Here is a 17,328-nt window from a genome sequence, read left to right as displayed (position 1 = left end):
GAATGCTTTCCATTGATACAGGGTTTAGCCGTATGGATGCATTAAAACTTAAATTGTATGGTTAAAGTCACTATAAAATATATATAGTAAGTTTTGATGCTTGAAAGTTTTCTTCCCATTACACCAGCTAATTTTTAAATTGTAATAATCTGCCAATTTAAAACCGATCAATTTATATATATTGCACCAACACCAATTGCGATCTTTATATGCCATTTGTATTTTAGTTAACAAATGTATCTGATAGCTTTTGAGTATCGTTCAATGTACTTTTATGCATTTATTTAACTAAAAACAATTTTCTGAAATTTTCTCAAATACATATATTCTGTTGTTTAACTTGACCCATATACAATTATTTCAATTTTTAGTACAGCGAATTTTAAATGTTATTTAACCAAATTTATATATATATATATATAAGTGTCTAAGAATGTAACATTCTTAGACACTTATATAATTTAATTTAGTAACTGCATCAGTTTATTTACAAACTGATCCACACCTAGATAGATTGAATGTTGATTGTTGCTATTTTTAGACACTATATATATATAAATAGAATCTGAAGTGAGATTGTGTACCAGATATAAAGACATGAATGAATGAACAAACAACACTGCCCCGTGGTTAGAGATGCTGAATAAGATCAATCTGTTATATTTTTGTGGTGTATTTGGGCTTATGCACAAAAAGATCAACTTGTATTTGCACCTGACCTGCACAATCGACTGTTTGTATGAAATTTTGTCTTCTCTAACAACGAGTTCCATTTTATTTGTTTAATTTCAACTGGATATCTGCCCGTTTGAAGCCAATATAATCAGATTTAAACAATTAACATTTGGTCTTATTTCAACTTCTTTAATAGTGTACGTAATTTCCTATGTTATTTTAAACTTGATATCAGCCAGTTTTTGTGTACGACTTGCAATACATCCATGGATGATGAATGACCACATTAATCAGATTATTGATACTTAGATGATAGTTATTTATCTGAAAAGAAACGATTTAAACCCACGATATATCGAAATCGTTGTGTAAACCACTCGGACTAGGTCAGCAGATTATATGAAAAACACAAATGTTATGTATAAATATTTCCTACCTGTCAGTATTACTTTATCAATAAACTCATCATATACACATAGAAAAAAGTATTGCAGCACCTTGATTTTTTAAAACTTGAAAAATCAGCCTTTTTTTGGATGAAATATAATAAAATATTTATATAATATTATTGAAACATAGTTTATGATAACATTGGCATTTAAACGAACAAAAATGTTTGAAAAAAAAATGATTTTTATAACCACAATTTTAATAAAAAAATGAAGTGTTTTTTGTACAAAAAAATGCATTTTACAACTTTTACTGTAGTCGAACTTTACAACGCCAGACATTTCAAAATTAATCTTCAGATGACTGTTTACATCAAGGTTGATCGTTATACGCCAAAGAATTAGACCTTTGTGCGCAGCCTCCATTCAAACGGATAACCGCATCTTAACGTCTTTTGATTCCTGCCATAAATCGACTAATTTCTGATGAAGGGCATTGTTTATTTCATGATGTGTTTGAATTGGGGTGTCCTTTCGCGGACTATCCGCACAATAGTGTCCCATATATGCTCGATATGGTTCAAATCTGGGCTACGATCGGGCCAAGGAAGTTGAACCTAATTCCATTGGAACAATGGATCTTCCTCCACGATGCTAATTTCCAACTCATATCTAACGTTGTCATCAATAGTTTTGTTTTTGATTTCTAGCAATGTGCAGTATTCTATCCATATCCGTATATTAAAAAAACTATGATTTTTCAGTATATCAAATTGAATATCGATAGTTAAGTGCTCTTTGCTCGAAAATTTGTATCGTTATTAGACACAAAATAAATACGAAAAAACAATAATGTAAAACATGATATTTTTTTGGCAATCTGCTGATCGAGTCCTGATGGTGAAAACTAATTACATAATTATTTTTTTTAAATTTTAGACACACTATTTTTAATTCTAAAATAGCTAGTGGCATTATTAACTCTAAATGTATTTATATAATAAACACGCGTTGTATGCGCATACTAAATCATAATTAAGGTATATCAATCACGATTGCACAGAAGCAAGTGATCGATGTCTTTACTATTTCATGGTACTGCATCTAGATTATTTCCTGATGTCGGTGTCCTTATCTGCCAAATTTAGTAACATACAAGTATTTCGTGCAATATCAATTTCATGTCGCGTCCTTTTCTTAACTATTTGTGGGTCATTTAGGGATGGAAAAAAAGTTGGGCTTTTTGTTTACATTTTCATAAATGCAACCGTTATAATTGTAAGCTGCAGTATAAAAACAATATTTTCTCAATGTCAGAAAAATATCAACTTTTTTGCATTCGATTTTGAACTGTTGAAGTGATTGGTTAACCTCGCATTCCCTAATTTCTGCGCCTCATACAAAAAGCTGACAGATTTTCTGACATTGACCTCTTATTGTATATATATCAGATTAAAATAAAATAACACTAGTGGTTAGCTCAATGCAGGTCAGGATGAATATACTTTTATTTTCCTGTGTTCTGTGTTTGCTTTTAGCAACAACAGATGGACAGTTAGGTTTGTTAGGTGGGGCATTAGGAGGGGCAGGTGCTGCAGGTGCCGCAGCTGGTGCGAACTTAGGAAACATAGCACGTGCAGCAGTAGGGGTTGGCTTACTCGGCAGTTTGTTTAATGGAGGAGGAGGAGGCGGCAATTTTGGTGGCAATTTTGGTGGTGGAGGAGGAGGAGATTCTTTCGAACGAGTGAACCTTATAATACCAGATGATGACGATGACTTTGATGGAGGCTTTGATGACTTTGATGGAGGCTTTGATAACTTTGGTGGTGGAGGCTTTGATAACTTTGGTGATGGAGGCTTTGGTGACTTTGGAGGAGACTTTGGTGGACAAGATGATTTTTTTTAACGGACCATGTCTTCTAAGCACTATCAGTATGTATAACTTTTGTTTTGTTTTTTCACACTGTGTCAATTTCACTACTGGTCAAAAATCGTTTATGAAAAAAGAAATTCGGGAAAATTAACTTAGATAAAACTATAGCTATTATTTTGAGGTCTCTTTTGGGCATATAGACCTTTAACTATTTTTATTCTTATTCATCATTGGCTTTTACATACTAGTATTTTGGTTTGAGAATTTCTGATGAAGGTTAAATCCAGAAAAGAGCATCGGACGCATTTGATTTTGATAGTGGTGTGTCATTTTTACTGTCCCCCCTTTTTTTTTAACACAGACACCTTTCAGTTTATCAACATCTGATCCGCTGAAATAGTTTTGAATAATTCTAAATTTTGACAAAATTTATTGTCCGTTTTTTTTTCAAATTGAAACAATCAAATTCATTTAATATTTATAACCAATCATGCTTTAAATCCAAAACAATGTATGTAAAATTCAAATCAAACAGTTAGTCCTGACAACATCCATGTTCTTTTTTCCCACATCAGAAATAACAAGGAAGTTTTGTAACTCTCAGAAGATGATTCTGCAGATATTACTGCAGCATTAAACCACAATATAATTTTATTTGATCTTAGCCTCATTTCGTATATGTTGAATAGTAATGTTGCAAAACATTTTTGCAATTCAAAATCATTATGGTTATTCCGAAGAAACAAAAATCGAAATTTTCACCTGAAACACGATATCGGAGACATTTACGATTGTTCTTTGTTTTGTAACCTCTACAGTTAATATAAATGTATATACATTTAATCTAAGGAAGCCAGTTTTCTGTCTTTAATACTCGTAATTAAATCACTAAACTTCATGCAGCATGATTAGATACTATCTTGAATAGTTTTTGAACACGAATGAGATGAATTCTAAAACAATTGTCATTTTCAGATGTGATGTGTTGCCTGTTCAACATTTCCTTATTTCTTTTTTGGTTAAAATCTTGAGTCTGTCAATGTTATATATTGTTCTTATGTAATAAGAAATAAATTATCTAATGACGATTAAATTGGTACATGTATCAACTTTTTTGTTTTTCAAAAACTAGAACTAGCATAGCAATAAAATACTTAGACCAATTCATTTCAACATTTTATGTATGTTGTCATTAGAATTGCCTTAAATTACGTTACGTATATTTATTTACAATACAGCGTTATTATGTCTTAAAAATGTAAACATTAAAAAGAAATTATATAATTATGGAAATGTATCCATATTGTGTAAACTATAAAACAGAAGATTGAAGTAGTCAAATAACTTACTGGTTTCATGTTATATATAATTTACGTAATTAAAGGCAACAGTAGTATACGGATGTTCAAAAGTTAAAACGTAAGACATTTCCTCTGTATTCCCATGAAAAATTGGTTAGGTCACAGTTGCTAGGCTATATGTATATAATACTATATTTTTAAGAATTGCGATAATCTTACAATAATCATATTCTTCACTAATCAAGAATTGGGGTATTATTTGGCAAATATTTTTGGTTGTTTTTTTTTATTTGGTTGTATTGGAAATATGATTATTCGTAATATTTTTAAGACATAAATTTCCAGAGATTATTTTTACAAAAAATGACTGTATCCAACACTAACCTTACTAGACCAGATATTAATTCGGATACATTTTGCGTTAATTCACAAAAGTTGAATTGTTATAATTTTTTTATAATTTTACCATTATTTAATTTTCAAACCTACGTGGTTGAACACACGTCGTCATCGTCGGATTTTAATGTCCCCATGAAGACTGAGCCCTCCCGAGCCGTATTATGAGTTCTATCGCTTGTACATAAAAAAAATCAACACTGAGAAATATAGGTATAGTTAGTTCGATCATACTATATATTTACTTTTCACAACTTTTCTTAAATTTATACCAAACCGATACAACATGTTATGTGTAAGTATATAAGCTTGTGCATCATGTTTAAGGACTATTGAGGTATTTTTTTGCTAAAAACCAAAACTGAAAACAGTTGTTGGAAATTTGTGAGCCTTTGACAAACTAGAAAATTAACAATATTCACTGATGGTAAGCGGATGGTCGTTACGTAAAGTTATGGTTGGCCGAAAATGGGAGACAACTCTAGAGATAAGTTTTTCTTTTCCCATTTTCGTGTAGTTAAAGGTTCATTTGAGCCAAACCAGTTGTCTCATACATACTAATCGTGAGTACGTTGATATTAAAATACAATTTGATACATAACACATTCGATTTTTCGTAAAATAGTCATTAAAACATGCGAGCATGATGGTCGTAACTTAAATGTGTGATGATCATAACGTCAACTATAGTAATTTGGATGATGGTCGTTACCGATGCAAGATGGTAGTAACTTTTAAAAAATGATCGAAACTCGAGTATCTAGACGAACTTTTGACAATGTATTTTAAAAGTACTGTGCACATAACCAAGTAACCTATTGCTACTCTTATTATGATATGAAGAAATTAGTTAAAGAATGATAAAACAAACACCATTCTGATTATTCCAAACGCCCATCATTTAGGAGTAACAATGATAACTGATCAACTCGCAGTAAGCCAAATAGTATGTTAGGGTTGAGTATGTATATATTTTCTACGATATGTTTAGGCATACAATGTACTTTTGTATGTTCCTGATGGAGGTAAAATCAGATGTGCGCTTTGGAGTCATGCAGTTTTTAACATGTTGTTTTTGTTTTTTTCGAATGCCTACGATCATATATTTCATTACATCATTAATATTAGTTCTAAGTATTGGCATGGAAGCAATACAGAATCCATGGTGTCACAATGAATGTTGTGTTATCCTCGAAAGTAGGATGTTGTTGATATAAATTTTAAACTGCTACCCGCTATACACGCTGCATTTAAGAGTAAGATCAAATATTAGTAGCTTGTAGCCAGGATAATTTTACAAGGTATATCTTAATGTACCGCGGTAACTATCAAACACATATTCAGGTTGGAAATAATGTTAATGTTATATGGTTATATTTTATGAATTATTCAGCTTTTACAATACAATCACACTGAGTTGAAGCATAAATTTCTACCTTCTAATATCATCCTGGCTCCAAGCTACTCATACATGCATTTGATTTAGTTTTTAAATTCAATGTGTATAGAGGATATCAATGTAGAAAGATATCAACAACCTTCTACATTAGAGGCGAACACAACGTTAAAAAATATTTTTTTTTAAATCGAATTTGATATTTCAAAACTTTGATCAAAATTCCAAAAAAAACTAAAATTTGATTTTTTTTAAATTTTAATTGATAGTTAGTGTAACACGGACCGAGATTGAATTATTAAATGTTGTATATCACAGACTTTTCAAACCGATCAGCATTGGATAAGAAGAAAAGAACAAACGATCCTTTCCAAAACGTTATTACACCAACAAAGGTCTCGGTGCCATCAACTTCGGCATTATTCCTCATCATAAATCAGTTCACTGGTAAATGCATCTCTATTTGAACGATCAGTCTCATTTCGATTACCTTTACTAAACCAATTCAAACTAAAATTTTCAATTACAAACACGTATTGCAGGATCTGAATATTGACGATGGCCACATAATTACTGGCGAAATTACAATCGTCAATAACACTTCTAGGTGAAATCTGGTATCCAATTTTCATCTTGCAATGGTATTAAAACATTTGACTTTTCTGCCCTTTACACAAGCATTCTCTTCTCCAAAATAAAAAAAAAAAATAAAAAAAAAGTTGGTCTTGCTTTGTCTAATTAAAAAGAATGTCCAACGTAGATACAAGTGTTTTGTCGTTGGGAGGGAAGAATTGTACATCGTAAAAAAATCACTCTGATTCAAACATTTTTTTTTCTGAAACGGACAATATCAAGATGGTTGATTTTTTTATTAACAAGATACTTTTTATGCTTTGGGGACGTGTTTTCAACAAACTATCGGCATTCCCAGGAGAACTGGGAAACAACAGTTTTTTTTACTGTGCTCCTCTTCTTGCCGAACTTATCCTTTATTCACATGATGATGAATGCATACAGAAGTTTCTTATGAAGAATGAAAAGAAGCTTGAATTATTATTAAACTTCTTTTTCGGCTATGTAGATGATGCCTCACTAAATAATTCAATTTTTGGTGACCGGATGAACGCATCTATCCCAAATAACTTTCTATAAAGGAATCAACAGGTACAGTTTACTCTGCATTATATCTTGACTTTCATCTCGAAATTACAATGAGGGTCGGTTGAGTACAGCCCCTGACGACTAAACAGATGATTTCATATTCCAAATTGAAAAAAAATCTATTCTATGTAGCAACATTCCAGTAGCACCTGCATATACAGTATACTGTAAACCAACTTATTTTCGCGGATACTTTATTTCGCGTTTGACCCTCTCTGGACCACTTCGCGGCTATTCAATTTCGCAATTTTCTGACTTACTTGATGAAGTTTAATGAATGATTCAAGTTTTATATATTCGCGACAATTTATATTCGCGTAATTTTTCTTCTCGCGAACGTCGCGAAAATAATTGGTTTACAATATATTTTCCAGTTAATACGACATCCCAGGGCGTGAATTTCCAATCGTGATTTCCTTGATAGCGGGTTGTTGTTCACAAGGAAGGTTTAAAACCAATAGTTCCAAGTAGTTAAATTGAAATCATCCATTCAAATATTTACGGACTCCAGCATGACTTGATTGACCATTATGGAATAGTTCTTTCTCAGATGGCGACGGGTATGTTTCAATTGTCGTAACCACTATCCCGCCTTGTTTCCCCCCGAATGTAACCTACCAAATTAGACTTATAACCGTATTTGTACTTACACCAGCAACAGGTATCGTAGGTGAATCAGGATCTGCTTACTCTTCCGGATCATCCCCGGTTTTATGTGGTGTTTGCTCGGCATGTAGTTTTCTATGTTGTGTTTGTTGACTGTTGTTTGTCTTTTAGCCCCCTTTTTTTGCCATAGCGTTGTTCTTTATGAGTTTTATGAGTTTGACTATCCCTTTGGTTTCTTTCGTCACTCTTTTGAGACAATTGTGCTCTGTCAGCAGATGTTTAAACAAAAGCTTTTCCCGAGTTCCATAGTATTTTTTAAGTCTAAATATTGTATTAGTAGAATTACTTTGTTTTCTGTCATATTTGTTTTTCGTATATTGTATTGTATAAATTAGGCCATTACTTTTCTTGTTCAAATTGTTTCACATTTATCACAACTGTTTATATAGTATGAGTTTTTTTCTCATTGTTAAAGGAATACTATAATTGCTTTTATCTTCGTCAATTAAACTCTGTTTAATAGTTGTCGCAATGGCAATCGTACAACATAGCCTTATTTCTATAAAGATATGTCATTAAGGATGTACACCTCTGAGGAGCCAAAAATTTCTAGAATTAAACTTTTTTTTCCTAACCTGATTTTTGGGTTTATAAGACTGTAACAAAATAATTGGTGAAGCAAAAATCATATGGTGGTGCACTTCTTTTTTTGCTATGGCCCTTTGAAAATGCTCAATTTTGATGATTTTTCCATTTTTCATCGATTTTTACCTATTTTTGGGCTATTATCGTGAAAAAAATCACAGTTCCACAATTAAACTTTTTTTCATACTTACTATAAAGATGAAGTGGACAAATCTGAATAAATTTTACTTAAAACAACTATAGGTAGGTGTTAATATTAGAAAGTTTTATCATATTTTGACGCTTTATTGTGTAAAATTTACCATGCTGTCAATTTTGTATTTTTGTGATTTTTCTCAGTTTTAAGAACAAAATGCATATTATTTCAACTTTTTTGTAATAAATAATTGAAAAAATAAATATCTAAGAAATTTGAAAAGACCAAAATGATATGGGATGTACATGATTCTTGTAAAATCATTTTTTGTATCCCTATCCCATTTTCCCAAAATTTTAGCTAAAAATACTGACTTGATTGGTCGTAAAATTTGAAAACTGGATTACTCAAAAACCATTCATTGTAAATACACAATTTTTTCACAGAGTTATGTTTGGTTATCATATTTTTAAAATTCATTGATATTTTCCACTTGTATCACATGTTTTGGGAATAATTAAAAAACGAGATTTCAACGAGACTGAACGAGACTGAAAAGTCAGAAGAATACATCCTCAACACATAATCCTCCAAATAACGAACACCATTTAGATATTACATACGACAACAAATGACATTGTTTCCCAAATTGGGATAGGCAGGTGGAAATTATGCTAGCTGTATCATTTACCCATGTAACACGTACAAAAAAGAAAAACTATAAAAAAAGTGCACACGCTTAAATATCTCGCCTGCTTCACTGATATCATGGTTGAATACATACCATAAAACAAATACAGTTAGACTATTGCTTATAGTATCTGAGAAACAGACCACTATGACGAAAATTGAACAGACGAAACCTTTCTTTCTTAAAACTGTTGTCAAGGTTAAATGTTCACCTAACAATCATTCCATGCACCAAATATAGTTGACCTATTATTTAGAGTATCTACTGACACATTCATGACAACTGAACATTGACCAATGAAACATTGAAATTATGTCAATGTCAGATGAAATCTGAAAAATAGACATGTGAACCTTACAATCATTCCTTAATATACTGTCACTATTGCTTATAGTATCTGAGAAATTGACCAAACCGATAAATATAAACTTGCTCAATGAACCATGAAAATGATCAAGCTCAGATAAAACCTGCCAGACTGACATTTAACCCCTACTATCATGCATTCAATCAAATACAGCTGATATATTCCTAAAAGTATCTGAGAAACAGACAAAACCACAAAAACTTAGCATTTACCATCTGACCATGAAAATGGATCAATGTCAGATGAAACATGACAAAACATAAGTCAGTCAAGATGTAAGCAAGTTGTCACTAGTGTTCTCTTTGCACAAACTCCTTTTTTTCTAAAAAGAATCTGTTTAACTGATAACAAGAAATATACAATGCAACTATAAGTGAAATATTCCGCATGGACCATAGTTCTACTGTTTTTAATATATTTGTAAGACGATCATTTATTTATAATGAAAAACATAGAATACGTCATGAAACACATACATGGGGTAACAGACTGGGCTCTTTCGTACATCGGTTGTATATGATAAAAAGAATGATACATATCCTTTTTCATAACGACCCGGGTATCATCCTCGGCCCATATCAGACCAAGACTAACGATATGGAAAAGGCCAGGTATGTACACAATATCAAAACTCATACATGTCAATGCAATCCCGCTGCAATTGTTTGCAATTGTTTTCATCTGTCCTATAAAGATTAGACCGTTGTTTTTCCCGTTTGAATGGTTTACACTAGTAATTTTTTTAACCCTTTATAGCTTGCTGTTCGGTGTGAGCCAATGCTCCGTGTTGAAGGCCGTACCTTGGCCTATAATGGTTTACTTTTACAAATTGTTACTTGGATGGAGAGTTGTCTTCCTTTCATGAATGTGACCTACCGAATTAGACTATTTACCGGATTTGTAATCACATAAGCAACACGACGGGTGCCACATGTGGAGCAGGATCTGCTTACCCTTCCGGAGCACCTGAGATCACCCCTAGTTTTTGGTGGGGTTCGTGTTGTTTATTCTTTAGTTTTCTATGTTGTGTCATGTGTACTATAGTTTTTCTTTTTCATTTTTAGCCATGGCGTTGTCAGTTTGTTTTAGATTTATGAGTTTGACTGTCCTTTTGGTATCTTTCGTCCCTCTTTTGCTAAGAAAGGGCTATGAATTATTTTTTTTAAATATGAATAAAAAGAATTTTGAAGTTTAAGTCAGTCAAAAGACATATTTTTGATAATTGCGGTGAAACAATTCATTTTTTCTCTCGAAAGAATGCAGACATTATTATTTATTTCAAAACAATCTCATAGTTGAATGGACGAATGCTTCAAACTAACATCTTTGCAGAAAAGAAAGGTTTGGTGAAAGAGAAAAGAATTTAAATCTTTTTAAGCCATCATTAACTTTTCCATCATTTTGCATTAAAACTTGTGGATTAATGCGCTACAAAGTATACTTATTCAAGATTTCCAGAAAGTATTCTAGAAACAAATATTGATTAACAAGCATATTTATTATGCAGATATAGATATAGGGAAATTTGGTATGAGTGCCAATGAGACAAAAAACAAGAGGCTCTCAAGAGCCTGAATCGCTCACCTGGTAAACAATGCCTTATTGAACATATTGAACCATGCCAGGCAAACATGTATTCGTCTGAAAATTTCAGGGCTGATAGATCTTGACCTAATGAACATTTTTACCCCATGTCAGATTTGCTCTAAATGCTTTCGTTTTTGAGATATAAGCCAAAAACTGCATTTGACCCCTATGTTCTATTTAAAGTAAGGGCGGCCATGTTTTTTGACAGATCAAAAATCGAAGCACACACTTTGTGCAGGATAATCTAAGGAACTATCATGCTAAGTTTCATCCAAATCCATTCAGTAGTTTCAGAGGAGAAGATTTTTTAAAGTTAGCAAATATGATGAACAAATTGTGAAAAATTGTCATTAAAGGACATTTACCCCTTAAGGGGTCAATTGACAATTTTGGTCATATTAACCTATTTGTAGATCTTACTTTGCTGATCATTTTTGCTGTTTACAGTTTATCTTCATCTATAATAATATTCAAGATAATGACCAAAAACTGCAAAATTTCCTTAAAATTACCAATTAAGTGGCAGCAACCCAACAATGGTTTGTTTGATTCATCTGAAAATTTCTGGGCTGATAGATCTTGACCTAATGAACATTTTTACCCCATGTCAGATTTGCTCTAAATGCTTCCGTTTTTGAGATATAAGCCAAAAACTGCATTTGACTCCTATGTTCTATTTTAAGTAACGGCGGCCATGTTTTTTGACGGATCAAAAATCGAAGCACACACTTTGTGCAGGATAATCTAAGGAACAATCATTTTAAGTTTCATTCAAATCCATTCAGTAGTTTCAGAGGAGAAGATGTTTGAAAAATTGTTAACGACGACGACGACGACGACGGACGCCAAGTGATGAGAAAAGCTCACATGGCCTTTTAGGCCAGGTGAGCTAAAAAAAGAGGGACGAAAGATACCAAAGGGACAGTCAAACTCATAAATCTAAAACAAACTGACAACGCCATGGCTAAAAATGAAAAAGAAAAACTATAGTACACATGACACAACATAGAAAACTAAAGAATAAACAACACGAACCCCACCAAAAACTAGGGGTGATCTCAGGTGCTCCGGAAGGGTAAGCAGATCATGCTCCACATGTGGCACCCGTCGTGTTGCTTATGTGATTACAAATCCGGTAAATAGTCTAATTCGTTAGGTCACATTCATGAAAGCAACGTTTAGCAACTTTTGAGAAAGCAGTATTCCTCGTTCAACAAAATCAACGTACTTTGAGCTAGCTCTAGAGTAACGTATCATTTGAGACACATATACTCCATATGCTGGTGCCGCTGGGATGTTGCTACACAGAAATGTCTATAGGAAATTTAAAATCATCGCGTTGGCATCAAATTTGGTATTCAACCTACCATCAGTAGTCATTTCGAGAAAAAGGTCTAAATATGAAGCAGATTATAGTTCACTTGGATATATTAAATGTAAGTGACCATTAATCTATTATTATTAAGAGACAGTACATCATCAATATACCGAAAGGTGAAATTAAAAGACTGGGCTAATTTCTTTTCTCCTTTCTGTACAAGCCCTTGGATAAATTCTGCTTCATAGGAATATAAAAACGAATCTGCAAGTAGAGGAGCGCAATTGGTACCCATTGGGATTCCAATAGTCTGTTGGAAAACCAAACCTCCAAATTCAACAAATATGTTGTCAATTAAAAAGTCCAGCATGGCAGTGATATCCTCGTCGGTATATTTTTCCTTGACTCTGTATGATTTTTCACAAAGTAAGCTGAATTCCAGCCCAAAACTAGATATTTAAAACGTCTAGTGCCCTTTTTGTTAAAGAAACATAAGCTGACGAGTTCTTTCAGTCGAGCTTTAAGTTTAGTATGTGGAATAGTGGTATAAAGAGTTGCAAACTCAAAGATTTTAATGTTGGTACAATGTTTTAATGTTTGAGATTGTAAATTCACCAATAACTCTTTTGAATTTTTCAGTATCCACATCTGATTAACACCACTTCTTGAATATGTCGTTTCGGAATATTTCTGAAGTCCTTCTTTGACTGCAGTGAGTATGGCAGTAAGAACTTTAGAAAGGGTTTAGTGGAACACTTGGAAGAACCTGCAATATACCTTTCCTTATAAGGATTCTTGTGAAGCTTAGGAATCCAATATAAGGATGGAAGATCCTGGTCTGCATCCTTTGGATTAAAAACAAAGGAGATTAGAACCGATTTGTGGTTTTCCAGGATCTCCTGCTTCGTGAGCGTACTTAGTGTATATGTAGGATTTCCAAGTGTGAAATTTATCCCCAGTTCCTTAATCAGGCAGTCAATGTAGTGTTTCTTGCAAACAAAAACAATATTGTTTGAGGCCCGAAGTGAGAGGTTTAGCGCTATAAAACCAGGTTTAATCCTTCATTTTCTACATTTGAAAATGTCTGTACCAAGTCAGGAATATGACAGTTCTTGTCCAATTGTTTTTGATGTGTTTTGTCATTTGATTTTGCCATGTGATTATGGACTTTCCGATTGGATTTTCCTCTGAGTTCAGTCTTTTTGTGATTTTACTTCTGACCACGAATGGTTAAAGATCATGATACAAGAATTCACAATATATTTTTAATTATGTTTATTCCTTGACCGAAGAAAAAACGAAATCAATAATACAACTTACAAGTGAAAGTAAGTTTAAAGTCATATGAAACGAGTGAAAAATAATGGTTTATCCAATTCTTGAACCAATGCATGTATATATCATTAACTTAGTCTTCTGTGCACGATTTTATCATTTATTACGCAAATGTATCGTATAATCGTCAATGTTTTTCTCTCCATTTGTTATGATGTGAAAATATGGCATCTCATTAGTTGCCGTGTTTTGAAGCCGAAGTTAACCGATTGTCACTTTATAGTAAACAACAAATAAGCATGGATATTGAGCACGTGTTTAACATGTACAATCAGATAATAGTTTATTTCAGTGACAGGTCTAACGTGTGTTGCGATCTCCGGATTTTTTTTACGAAAAGGTTCACGCTAAGGTCACTGTGTATACGGAAAATATGTCGGCGAATTGCTACCTGGAAGCAAGCATTTGAAAATAAAGTAAACTTCTCCTAAATGTGGACAAATTAAAGAATGTTCTTCAGAAAAAAGTATATGTACATAAGTTTAAGAATGAAAACCATCCATTTTATCATAAAAAAAACATATGCATATTTTTTTTTAATTTGAGGTTTCATATTACTTTAATGTGCACGCCATTTAAGCTATTTGTAAATGCAGATACAAATTGTTGTTGTTTATGCACTTATACTGTCGTTTAAAAAAAACGATATTCAATATCACAATATTGGGTATACCATCATCGTTTCCGGAACACATTATTAATACGCGAATACCTTCTCATTTTCTTAGCAAGACGTCGGAAATCAAACTTGGGGAAACCTATGCTAAGACTAAAATTTAAACAAATTGTTTCGCAATGCGAGCACGACGGGGTCAAGCGATGTCGCTCTGAAAGATAAGTCTTTCGGCCAAGACATGACCATAACCATTTAGGGAATTAATGATATTGGTACTATTGACAAACCTTTCATGCCTCACATTAATTTTTTAGTCGTTTTATTGGTCGAAGAGGCTAGGGGCAAAACTTTGCAATTTTGCATAACAGTACTCATATTATAGTCATAAATCAGAAACACTTAAACTGACGAAAACATATTTTAAAATTATAAACAAAAAATATTCACCAGTTTGTTAACAATCAAATTCGATTAAACCGTGGAAGTATTATATTGTCAATATAATACTTCCATGATTAAAAATATATACCTGTATCTTTCAGTTGAGACACTTATTTTTACAATTTTACTTTTAAAGAAATACTTGCTTTTTTTAATTTTTGTCAAAGAGTGTATATCGACAATTGTATCAATGATTCCAGAGACAATTATTTGAACAGATTCGTCGTTTCAACCTAAATTTTGTTGAAGTCTTATATACAATCTTAATAAAAACCTTTATTATTGTTCTTTTTCAGATAGACCTTGTTGACAACTATAAAGTCCATGAGAAAACACTGAATAACTACCATGAATAAAGTTATTGTTAAAAGTAGTGTTTAAAAAAACATTACCATTCAGATCAATTTACATACTCACAAGCCCAACGAAAATGCCACAAGTTCAATCATTCAAAATATATAACACTCGAACGGATAACGATTGTTTTGTTTTGAGTTATTAATTATTACCCTGTAACAATATTTATATGCGTATCAGACTTTTTAAACGCAATAAATCATTTTATTTGTAGAATTCATAAAGCATTACAAAAAGTACTAGTTGTAATAAAGTTCACGAACCCGTTGTCTCTAGTTTTTAAACTGCCTATCCGCAAACTTTAGTATTACTGAGTTAAGTTTCAGTTATATATCTCAGGCAGACAGCAGATAATTGTAAAATAAGTAAATCTATCAAGAATAAATAATGCGTCGTCTGTATATTAAGACTACATTCACTCTGTATCATCTATCGAAATACCCTTCATATCATTACTAATGCTGACTAGACTGTTGAAGGGGCATTTTCTGTCAAATCCATGTTCCACGATTTGACTTAAGTTCTCTCATTAGAGTTATAACATACTTAAACGTAAATCAAAATTATAAAAAGTCTGAAATAAACAATTTACAATTCATGGACTCGATAATATGTTACATCATTTCCGAAGACTACCGGCGGTCATATAACTCGATTTAAACATAAATATCGAGACAAAAAAATACCCTTATTTCATTTTCAATGTTGAAATTCTTTTCCTTTTAATAACTGAACACGCCTAAACCATGCATAATCCATCTCTAGTTAAGTGGTGAAATTAAAAGTCAAATGAATACGGATTCAATGAGGTCGAATTATTCACTCGCAAGTGAATAATTCATCATCGATATTTTTTAGCTTATTTTGACAAAATTAAATCAAACTGGCTGCTTTAGGCAAATTAATATCTCTATTTCCCTTTCATTGAAGGAATTACTGGGGTTTTTTTTCTGTCTATGAAGAAATAACATAAAAAAAGTGGTGCACACTGAATAACCCGCGTAGCGTATTATTTAAAAGTGCAACACATTTTTATGTTATTTCAATAGACAGTCAATATTTATATTTTTCTTCTAAATTCCATTTTAAGCAGGAGTAAATCATGAAAACAACGTTGATGACGTCATGGTCAAATGACAAAATCATGTCTATGAGATGATTGACAAAACACTATCAGCCAACCAGAAGACGCGTTACATCGAAATTTAATTATTTATGATTGAACCAACAAAAGATCATATATTTTTTTTATATCTCGTAGCTAATGTCCCTTCAAAGAAATATTATTAATTGTTGATTGTTTTTTGAAAAAATTATGACGGAATCTTCTAAATTGAAATGTTTCAAAGAGAGAAAAATTGACAATTAAACAGAATCAAACGCCTTTTCGTGCTCCATCAAGAGAAGCATATATCAGGGATGTCATTTTACTTTGAAAAGTATCATACTTCAAATATATTTCATATAAAAAGGTAAAATGTATAAAACTGCTGTAAACTTGTATAAAAGTATACAATCTTGTAATGAATTTTCAGATTTCTAATGATGAATGTTAGAGTACGACCAGCGAAAAATGTATTCCTTACACTTTTTCGCTATATGTAAATAATTTAGAAGAATTTCTAGACGACAAAAAAGTAGATGAATTGAAAACTCGTTTAGATGAATTAAAAACTGAACTTAATAATTATCTTAAACTTTTTGTAATAGTGTACGCAGATGGTATTTTTATTTCCAGAGTCGCAAACAGACTCGCATAAACAAATTGACGCTGTAGCTGATTACTATTTATTGTTGAAATTAAAAGTGAATATATATATTTATACATAAAAGTAATATTGTTATTTTCCCTGAAGGTAAGTTATCTTATAACATTGGGTTTAAACATTGTAACATTGGATTTCAACATAGTAGCATTTGGTTTACATATTGTTACATATCTATATGTTTTATAGTGATTTGGATGATAACACAATGTTAACTGTTGCCTTTTTACCTATTATATCTGCTTGTTTTGTTCACACATCGTTGTCGATAT

At 32.1% G+C, this 17,328-nt stretch overlaps 1 protein-coding gene across 1 annotated transcript; it reads left to right on the top strand.

Annotated features, from left to right (window-relative positions):
- The first annotated feature begins 2,548 nt into the window (after positions 1 to 2,548).
- Positions 2,549 to 15,557, top strand: LOC143068589 (uncharacterized). Its single transcript, XM_076242774.1, has 2 exons — positions 2,549 to 2,996; positions 15,230 to 15,557. Exon 1 carries the CDS (start codon positions 2,560 to 2,562, stop codon positions 2,968 to 2,970), a length of 411 nt encoding a protein of 136 aa, XP_076098889.1. The 5' UTR covers positions 2,549 to 2,559; the 3' UTR covers positions 2,971 to 2,996; positions 15,230 to 15,557.
- Positions 15,558 to 17,328: the final 1,771 nt, after the last annotated feature.

This window comes from Mytilus galloprovincialis, chromosome 3 (assembly GCF_965363235.1).
Source record: "Mytilus galloprovincialis chromosome 3, xbMytGall1.hap1.1, whole genome shotgun sequence".
NCBI classification, from domain to species: Eukaryota; Metazoa; Mollusca; class Bivalvia; order Mytilida; family Mytilidae; genus Mytilus; species Mytilus galloprovincialis.
Note: the sequence above shows the minus strand (reverse complement) of the source record. Positions and strands in the feature narration are given on the sequence as shown.

Excerpts from the sequence above, each read along its gene's own strand:
- LOC143068589 (XM_076242774.1), top strand. The coding sequence starts at position 2,560 with ATGAATATACTTTTATTTTCCTGTGTTCTGTGTTTGCTTTTAGCAACA.